Source organism: Nicotiana tabacum, chromosome 18 (assembly GCF_000715075.1).
Source record: "Nicotiana tabacum cultivar K326 chromosome 18, ASM71507v2, whole genome shotgun sequence".
Taxonomy (NCBI): Eukaryota; Viridiplantae; Streptophyta; class Magnoliopsida; order Solanales; family Solanaceae; genus Nicotiana; species Nicotiana tabacum.
In genome coordinates, this window is record NC_134097.1 from 116706281 (window position 1) to 116717415 (window position 11135).

The window sequence follows — 11135 nt, forward strand, 5'->3', positions numbered from 1 at the left end:
CTACTTCCAACTTCGCGAACCCAAACTGTTATTCCCATCCTTGAGGCTCTATAAATATCAAACAAAAGAACAGATTAGATGACAAGAAACGTTAATCTATTGAGATCAAACAAATCAAATGACACACCATTCGTTTAAATGATCTGCTTGGAGAAGATCGTTTGGCCTTCTCAGAGTCTGGTTTGGCACGATCAAGGGCCTGCAAAATAGTTATGAATATTATAAGTTCCGCAAACTACAAATTCACATTAACTAGATCCAACAAGCAAACAAGAAAAATAAATCGAGAAATCAGTCCCGGGGCATTCTAGTTACAAGGAACTGCCAGTAAGACGAAAGAATGATGTTGTGTAGGCAGAATGCAATGTCAATAAGGAAAATTGAAATTAAACCCGTCATATGTGTGGGACTTCAGTTATTCGAGGTGCTAGGATCGTCAAACATCATGCTTCGGAGAATCATATGGACGTCATTTAAGCAACATGTATTACATATAGTAAATCCCTAGATATTAGCTACCTTTGAGATCGAGGATTTAAGAACTACAGAAACAGACTAAAGATGACAGTTGGTTGGCATGACATTAACAGAGGGTTGGGAACACATAATCATAAAAGATGACTGTTGCAATGAGGAGTGCCTGCAAATCTCTTCTAGAATAGATTAGAGTTTTCTTGTGGCTTTATAATTCCATCCATGCTATTGAGTAGCTATGGCCTATGGGCCAGTGAAAACCTTGTACTTTTTACGTTGATAAATTCTATTTCTAACATGCATTGACAATGGAGTATATCATATCCGCGCACATTACATGGCCTCTATACTAAACTTTCAAGAAGCTGTGCTGAGCTTTTCATGTTTAAATATCATCCTGACCTTTTTGATTTCTAACTGAACCTTCTAAAACTTCTGAGAAGCCATTCGCCATTGCTACAAGAAAAATACAGAGGCGGCTCGACGGTGTTGGTGGCCTAAAGCCAAACTATATTGAGGCTTCTTAAACATATTTGATAAATTTCACACAATAATGAGAAACAAAAGAACTTAGTCTTTTGATCTATGAATCAATCAAACATGACAAAATAAAAAATAGACAATTTGAAAATACTGAGTTCGAAATTAGAAAGCCAAGCATCAGTAAACATAAAAGAAAATGACTGTACATAGAGGAAGAAAAATTAGAATTGAAGAAGTGAAATATACCTAGCTAATGAGAGAAAAAAATTACCGTTATTGACTCACTCATCTATACAACCTCAACCAAATTAAAAAATATTAAACTTTGAAATATATTTTTAATAATTATTTTAAAAATTATATTTTATATGATTTTAAAAATAGCTTCACTAGCCTTACCCTTCCTCTATATATTAAAAATTATATTTTAATAATACTCTGCTATTATATAATTATTTTAAAAATAGCAGAGTATAATACTTTTTGGGACCTTTAGTAACTGGGGACTTAAGGCAATGGCTTCACTAGCCTTACCCTTCGGCCGCCCCTTGGAAAAATATACAGCTAGGCAGCTAAATAAGAGTAATCCGTTTTAAAATGATGTCTATTTCATGATAGTTCTGAGGTAACCAGTTCTTGTTTTCTATTATCTACATCTTAGGCCAACTAACCAACAAATCTCATTTGCTGGTGCCCACCTCATCTTCATCAGTTAAAAGATGCTTGACTGACAAGTCATCTAACACAATAGGGTAATATAGCATAACTATATGTTACCATTCTCAAAAAAAAAAAAGCATAACTAGGCAAAAAAGCTGACAATCATATGTACACTGCAATCTGTGCCTCTTTCGAGCTTTTTCTACCCTTCATTTAGTTGATACTCTTCCTTTACAATTGATCCAACAACACTCAACAATACTGAATATCAACATTGACTAATTTTTTATCCTCTTAATACTACATCAATTGGGTAGTATGATCCTTTTATCCTTTTAATACTTTACATCAACTTTGCCTAATGTTATCCCACTGTGGACTTTCTGCTTCCCTAGCATAAATTGGGTTTACCTAAGGCATGCAAGCAACTCTGGAAGACTATTCCAGCAGTAGTATGTTGGGTTATATGGAGAGAAAGAAGTGACAGGCAAGAAGGAGAATGTATATAATCTTAAGCTCAAGTGTATATCTTAGTTTTTGGTGCAACAGAGCTATGGCACATGTATTAGAGCCGAATCCCATAGTTGACATTCTTAGTTCTTACACACATTGTAAAGTTCTCTTTTGGATGTACTTTTGCCCCAACAGTCCCTTATTGCTGGTCTATTTTACATTAATAATATTCTGTTGATTACTTATAAAAAAAATACTATATCAACATTGGTTATAACCCCTCCTTAAAAAGGAAAAAAAATATCGGTTACAAGCCTAAAATAACTACCAACTACCAGAGCCAATCATCCTCATCCTAAAAACTCCTTTTGAAGTACCTTTCACAACACCTAATCAAGGCAACACATTACTGTTTTAGTAAAGAGTTAACTTTCTCTATGTAATTCTTATTCAAAAGTCTAAGGTAGTTTACAAAAAGCTAGAGGCTCATTACCACTTCAGGCACGTAGATGGCGATCAGAAGTTAACGTCAACTATTCTTTTTTATCTATTATCCATTAAACTTATGATCCTTATTCATTGAGGGACTTCCCCAACTTGCGTGGGAATGGCACTTAGTTGTTTTTCTTGGAGGAAGGTAGTAGTTGTGTTAGGAAGCGTCAGGCTAATAGAAGGAAAAAAAAATAAAAGATAAAAGCAATAAATTTTACAAGAGAAGATAAGTTTTGCCTACTCTACGGCCACACACAGAATAGCTTTATTGATACTGAGGAGAGAAGAATTGTGAGGGATGGTTTATAAATGAGGAGAGGGATGCCTATTTATAGCAGAGAGATCAGCTGAATTTTTCTCTAAGATATGAAACCCCCTAAAGAAAGATAGTCTTTTTTTCGATTCCGTGCATTGGAACGGAAGAATTTATGCATGGCAAATACGGCACTGCAATAATGTGCAAACTTTCTCTCCTCAGTTGTAAACCATCCCTCAATAGAGCTATTCTTTGTGTGGCACGTGGCCTTTCAGTAGGCAAAAAATTGTCGAACCACGTAAATCTTACCTTGTGAAATTTATGGTTTTTCTCTTTTAAAAATATTTTCCCCTTCTATTAGCCTGATACACTTCCCAACAAGTTATTGTTGTTGTTGTACTAGTATTGATTGAGGGGCTTATATAGTATAAGGATCTTCAATCGCTTATATTTTTTCTCCTTTGCCCCTTGAGAGCTACTTTAAAAGAATAGCTAAACTCTTCTAATAAAATATGATAAAGCCTACAAAAAATAGAGCTACTATTATTTTTCATGATAAACTAATCTTTGAAATTGATGCAAATTACCATGGAATGAGGGAAGAGCTACGAAATAGTATATTCAGCTGGATGGATATGCCGACATATGAAGGATAGATGAGGGACATGTTAACAAAGAGGTAATATGTTCACTCTAAATGGCTAAAAGCTTCCAGGCATTTAAAGTGAAGGAAGAAATAACATGTATCAGAAAACAGTGCCCTAACCAGGCCCCCACCTTATCCCCCTGACCAAGAACCCAAAAGGGGAGGACAAATAAAGAAAGGGAGCAAAAGACAGAATGTTATAGGATGGATGACTACATCAGCGAACATATAAAAAGAGAAAAGGAAAAGGATCAGCGATCTAGCAGAAAGTAATTGGAGTACATTTGGGTGAGTCAGATTTAGCCTTTCTGCTCCAATTAGACTAAACAAATTAGCTTTTTCCAGAAAGACTTTGATGAAAATGTTTTATGGAAACACAGAACAGAGATCATCCAATGCCCAAGAGAAACAAACTCATACATTTTGATCGGATTGCATGAAGAATCATCTCTAAAACAACCTTGCGGGAACATAGTGCTAACAGTAAATATTTGTGGAGTTTGGTGATTCTTTCAGCACAAAGTAATCAGAAACATAACCATGAATATAAAATTTAGCAAACTTTCCAATTAGCATTCTTTGTGGGTGGACTTTGCCAAATCAACATTTGTATTACAGAATGACTGAAAACATGCTTTTCTACTATTTCTAAATTTATCATGTAAGATTAACAATTACCTGTATCAGTGACTCCACCTGACGCCTCATTCGGGTGTGCATGAAACATTCAGAACACTGTTCAGAAAAACATCAGAGTGATCAGGATACCGGGTTTGACACAAATATTAGTATCATATTAAATGTTTCTGAGGCATGCTGCTGAGTGTTATGGAAACTATGAAAAAAGCTCATTAATTTCCATAAATTGATCACTTCACTTGGAATAGATTTTTCCTTTGAAATAATCCAAGGTTTTTTTCTTGGATAAAGTAATCCAAGTAAGTTTGTAAATGTATTGAAGGAACCCAGTGGGTGCAGCTGCAAGACTTTAACAGGCTCAAAGCCTCCATAGATTAATTACTTCATATTTATAGATTCCAGTACCAATTCTCCAGGAACACTATACAGATTGGTCACAAATGCCTGAATTAGAAATCATTACAGATAGCTTTCAGCTGGAGTGACTCTACATGTGAAATTTAGTCTTCATATTCTCCTAACATACGTAAGGTAATACCACATATAATGCCAAGAATCCAGAGTGTGGGATAGTCTAATTCATGGATGAAAGAATGAAAGGCTTTCATAAACAACATTCTCATAGAATGAAAAATCCTTGTCCACAATATTATTCAGAGAATAAAAAAACTGAAAGTTGTTTGTCAGCAAATCCTTCTGTTAGATTGATGCGTTCGTTCTTGATGATACTCGTTTATAGCATAAATTCAAGATTCACTGGAGGCCTTCCAAACATAATACATCATGAATTGTGTCGCATCGAGTACATATACATTAATTTGACACAATCAAGTTAACAGACAAGAAACTTTTGGTCCAGAAATCTCACCTTAACATGATAATTCACGTAAGCATGAAAGGTCGATAGGTTCCAAACAGTTCTGTCCAGTTTTCTGCCTTCCACATGGCGAGGAAAAATGACTGCTTGTCAAATAAAGATGATGTCATGGAAATGGCAAAATATCAATGGAATAACTAGTTAAAGTAACTAGTATTACCAAAACTAACAAATCCGGCATTAGCAGATAATGCTTCTGTAAAAGCTTCCTTCAGTTCTTGAGGAGCAGATGGAGACCACAAACAAGGAGGGGCATTGTTAAGTCCAGCAGTTCGCCTTGCCTCAACAAATTCCTGACGAAAATCAAATTTCAGAGAGTGAGCCACCTTACTCCTTTAGGCACAGAAGAACAATATACCAATAGAGATGGAGAAGAACTAAAAATCTTTCAACAAAATCAAATGAAAAGGCTGGATATTTTCACTAAGACAATAACCCATATACAAATCATTGCACCTTCCAGACTTCCTGAAGACACATACAGTTGCTTTGGTATTACAAATGACATAATAAACCTCACTCTTACTAGAAAATGATAAGGATGACAAGTAAATAGAGGAATCATATTGTATCCAATTCCAGAACAATCTTCAAAGTAATAGGATGAAGGTTCAATTTGGATGTTCAAATAGCAGAATCTCTACCAGAGTAGTCCGTTCAAATAGAGGAATCATATTGTATCCACTTCCAAAACAATCTTCAAACTAATAGGATGAAGGTTCAATTTGGATGTTCAAATATCAGAATCTCTACCAGAGTCCATTGGTACAAAATAAAAATAAAAGGAACTTTCTATAATACAACTTTTACTAGAAGCTATTTAGTCCTCACACCTTTTAATTTCTTGGATTGGGATGATAAAAACGATCAAGACAAGCACATTAAAATATGTGTCATATTACCTGTAGGAAGGAAGTTGCAAGAACGGTATCTACAGAATCATTAAATCTCATAGGAAATATGACAGTGACCTTGTCCACCTGCAAACAGCCAGAACATAGCATCATTTAATCTGAATACATAATAGGCTCCTCGGAGATAGATAGTAAAACAACTAACAATGTGCCTTTTAGTATGGCAAGGAGAGAGAGCTTTGATGAGGATGAAAGACGGATGGCATGAATTTAGCCCAGTACTAAATCGTCAAGCAAAAAGGTTGTGAAATAGAGATTATTTCTGATACAGCCAGTCTAGAAGAAATAACACATACAGAGAAGATAACTTGACTCCTCGAGGAACTCAAGAGTACCTATGCATTCTGAAACTAGAGACTTTTCACTGCAGCATATTGAAATGGATACATGTTTTTCCCCATCTTGTGCATGTGTTAAAGTGGATAAGATTACTCACCTGAGGTACAAGGAAAAAAGACTCATTTGGCCGATGAACCAGCGCAACAGGCTTGCCTAGATCGGAAGGAACTGTCCTTGAAACAAGATGTTTTAGTACTGCCCTCAGTGGGGCTCCCATTACTACCTCCCTCACCGATGCAATCTTTGTCAAGAGGGCATGTTTGTGTTCTACAATCAGAAACAGATATCATAAGAACTGCTATGTTGCCATGGGTGCAATGTAAATTCCAGTACTAGCTGAAACTTCAGCAAGAAATAGACAATAACCTAGTTTAGAAGTATCAAAGACTTCTTCGTGACAATTAATACACTATGTAGAATGATCACAAATTCTAAGAGAATTGAAATAATAAGCATACCGACTCAAATGAAAAAACTAAATGCTACGCATTGAGTTGCACTACCATCCCAAGTTTGAGGCCCTCGTTTGACCGGCTCAAAGATTAACAACAAAGTTGAAATTATATAGGATTGTGAGGAGGGGTGTGCCAAAAGTAGAGGTATGGTTAGTTTTGGGTAAGTTTAATACTTCATAAGGAAAAGAGTAGGTCCAACAGAACTCTTAATTCTATGGTATCAAAAATTTGTAAATGCTAAAGGTTCATAGTTTACATTACAGATGGATATTATGGAGTGAAAAGGAAAGTAAATGAAGTATATCACAAAGAACTTTAACCTAAGGTGAATCCAAACATCTAACACAGATCCAAGTGAACCACGACACACAAACTCACAGAGTTATATTTTGCAAAGGCCTTTATTCTTTATTTCAAAGGGAGCTATTACCTCTGCTTGTACGCTTCTGAGTAGTCAAAAGGGAAAAGCGCAAAAGAATGTCATAGTCTGTTGGAGCATTAAGCGCAAAGTGCAACAAACGCGTGGGTTTTAGCGAAGAAAAGCACCAATCAAGAAAAAATTAAAAACAGAAATGTAATGCTGGAAAATGTATTTGGACAAAGAAAGGAAAAACTATAATTAAGCTATATATATATACACACACACACATATATATGTTAGAGAGAATATCAACCATGAAGGTGCACGCACCTTAGCACCTTGACCCCTACACTAAAGTGCCAACTAAGCGAGGCGAAGCGCACAACCTGGACTTCACCGAGCTCAGGGCTTAAGCACACTTCAAGCGAGATTAGGCTCAACATGCAAAAGAAGTGGGCCTAGGTCAAAGGTAGTATGAAATGTGTGGTCATCTCATCTAAAAACTTAATTTGTTAGAGAGAGCTCATTTTTATTTACTTAATCTTATGTTCAACATGCCCGCTCACATTCTGGCTTAATCTTTTATGGAACAAGCATGTGGTCACTCTTTTTAAGAATGGTGACAATGAGGCTTGGAACCCAGGATCTTTGCGTACTTTGGTACCATGTCGAAGTGTGTGACCATCTCAATTAAAAGCTTATACTTTAAACTGATAGAGAAAGTACATTTTTATTTACTTACTTATGTCTTCAATAGGTAGTAGATCGACTGGTTGAGTTGAAAGAGAGAGATGCAAGAACAATAGAATAGGCAGAAAAAAATTTGGCGAGAAGTGGAGAGAAAATTTATGAGAATAGACATAAAGGCCCAAAACCGGAATCAACAATGGATGAAGTAACGAAAGATCTTAAAACCTACTTAATCAACGCAGGACTATCTATGTTTGTGCGTGTGTGTGAGAGAGAGACCATGGAGATGAAAAGAGGGCGTACTTCCGTTGATTTTTTGTGTGTATGTGTGTGTGTGGGGGGGGGGTGTAAGGGAAGAGAGAGAAGGGGATAGAGAGGGGATAATGGCGTGTGGTAGCAAATTGTGTTCAATGAGTGTTAAATTTCGTAGAATGTTTGTGTTATTAATGAATCCCAAAACGGAGCAGGCGGGGCTGATAGAATGGAAGCAAAATCCGTTTGGCGTCAAGATACTAAAAATGAGTTTGCTGATTTGATTAGTAGAAGTTTGTAGCATAGAAGGGTTTTTGGAGGAATAATGATCATTTGAGACACTAGCAGTGACGGTCGAATGGGAATCAAATAGGCAGACCTCATTACCATATCTGTGAAAAATATCGAAGGTGATAAATTAAATGGTGTCAAATACACCTAATCTACTTATTCATGGAAAACAGCTTCTAACACTGCTTTAATAGTCAAATATCAGAATTAAGAGTAGACAGTCAGAGATTCCATGTAAGCTGGATTGAGAAAGCTTAATGGCATGGGAAATTGTAACTTCTGCATTACAAGACGATAAGAATTGGATTCAGGGGAAAATGGATAAGCTTGATTAACTATTGCTAGCCACAGTTAAACTTTCTTTATTGACAATGAGAATCAACTGTTAAATTTATGAGGAATGAAAGTCCCATGCTCAACCTTAAGATGATTTTGTTTGTCATTTCCTTTCCGGCAGTAGAGAATAACTAACTTGTAGAGATGACTCGGTGAATTTGTGGAGAAAAACTCTAGCTTGTATAATGTTTCCTAACAGCTTGTGCATTGGACTTGTAACCTTTTGTTAAGAGATTACCTACTTAACCAACTAATATATATATATCTAAATCAAGAACAGAAATTAAGTTATACAATGCCAATAGTATATGCTACATACTGATACAACAAAATATACAGTTATACTATGCCACTACTCAGACAATATATCATTACTCTTAAAAGCTCAAAGAATGAGTACAATAATGATCAATTTCCCTATTAGTTTGAGGAATAGATGTAACATGCCCACAAACAAAAATGAACTCCAGGAGAAGGAAACACTGGAAAACCCCAGAAACACTTAAAATTTTCAGTGTCTCCTTCTCTTTTTCTTTCTCAAAAAAAAAAGAGAACGAAACACTGAAATTTTTAATTGAAGAAAAACCTTTTTACTTGTGTGTGTTTGTGTGTGAATGTGAATGTATGCTTATAATGAGTGTTCTTGACTTATACTGAAAAAGAACTTTGTAAAATAGACATGCAATATGAAATCAACAGTCACATTTATTTCTCAATTACCCTTACAACTAAGGACCTCCAAATTTTCTAGTAATTGCAGGTTGGACTAATATACTATATCCTTCAGTGCAATTATGGCAAGCTCATAATGACCTTAAAGAGGAAACTTGCAGAACCTTCATCTGGGGGAAGTTTTGACAAGTTCAGTTTAAGTGTGAGATTAAATCCATCTCTTGGAGGATCAAGAATTTGTGCAACTACACCATATGCTGCTTTTATGGCTTCTAAAGCTCCAAGTGGAAGTCCACCAAAGAGGACAGTTTCTGGAGGTGGTATGGGCAATGATACTGAAAGAAGCAGGACATTTGGATTTTTCACTGAAGCCTGCAGAATATGTCACACATTAGCCTGCCAGATATATCATTCTGTTTCATTTCTTAGGAAGATGACAGCATGTCAAGATGAAAATGCCACCATCTCAACTGACATTTTCAAAATAATAAGATGTGTTTGATGGTTCTTTTCCTTTTCTTTCAAAGGGAAAAAAGTAGAAAATATAAAAAGAAAATCATAACAGAACTGCTGTACAATAATAACTCACCTGAATATGGTAACGGATATCATCAAATTCAACCCATTGGCAATCCAGTTCAACTCCTTTCTCAAGACTGCAAAATAAGGATGTGCTATCAGCATCTACTACAGATTATTTACATAATTAGAGAACATATCAGCTCTCATTGCACAAAATAGAATAAATTTTCGGAAGATTCAAGGATCAGTAAACTAGGTAAGTCACATTTCAACACTTTTAGCATATTCAATACACCAATTAGTGAAAGAATAAGCTCATAGCAATTGGACAAATCAAGAACCAGCTGTTATTATCCTGCAGTTTGGTTCTTTAAGTTTGCCAAAAGTAAGCATTTTTGCTCTCCATCAAATATTTAACAGACGTCGGTTATCACGTCAGTCTAACACATTGAAGGTCTCCGGTTCGAGTCCAGGCGACGCCATTCTATTTTTCGCGAGGTAGGGGTAAGATTGCGCACACACTACCCTCCCCAGGCGCCACTTGTGGGATTACACTGGTTGTTGTTGTTGTTTAGAACTAAAAAGATTTAACTGGAACCCATATATGCAACTGAAAGACTGCAAATTTATGCTTATGATAGAGTAACAGGAAAAATGCTAATTCCTACAGATGCATATAAGTACTTCATCATTATAATCAAAGCACAATAACGAGTTAAAAACTTTGCAGAAGTAGCAAACATAGAAGCAGTAATCAATACACCCCAACAAAAAAGAGAGATAAAACAGCAGAATGTAATCCACACTTCCCTAACCGACAATTTGACCCGCAAAAGTGTAAAAAGGGGGAAATTGAAAATCAGAAATGGTGGAAGCTTACTTCTGGACGCGATTGGACAAGATCTGAAGGAGATATCTGGAGGGAGATTGCAGTAATATCATCGATTTCTTCGATCTCTTCTCACAAGAAATTCACAAAGAGTGTACAGTTGGGTTTTCGAAAATTAGAAAAAAGGAAAAAGGAGATAAAGAGAGACACAAGTATGAGAATCTTGAATGGACCCTTGATCAAGTTTTGCTTAACGTTCAATTTTTATTCTGATAATGGTATTGTTACTCTCTCTCATCTCATCGTTGAAGTCGAGAAGTGAAGTAAGAATAAATTACCGAACACATGCTAGTTAGCTTTTCAGTTTTTTGTTTCTTTCTAAATTAACATTAGGATGGAATGAGGAGGAGGAAATTTTTTTCTTGAACTTTTTTTTCCAACAAAGTTTTATTTGGCATTTTAAAAAGAACCAAAGAAAAACTATGAGTTTTTAA

At 35.7% G+C, this 11135-nt stretch overlaps 1 protein-coding gene across 1 annotated transcript; it reads right to left on the reverse strand.

The window, feature by feature from the left end:
• LOC107769044 (actin-related protein 2/3 complex subunit 2A-like) lies at positions 1 to 10754 on the reverse strand. The gene is given in 10 exon segments (NM_001325011.1): positions 1 to 48; positions 128 to 199; positions 4143 to 4199; positions 4972 to 5063; positions 5141 to 5273; positions 5883 to 5960; positions 6331 to 6500; positions 9455 to 9662; positions 9880 to 9946; positions 10693 to 10754. Coding segments are annotated over 10 exon segments (987 nt in total).
• Between the last annotated feature and the right edge of the window lie 381 nt (positions 10755 to 11135).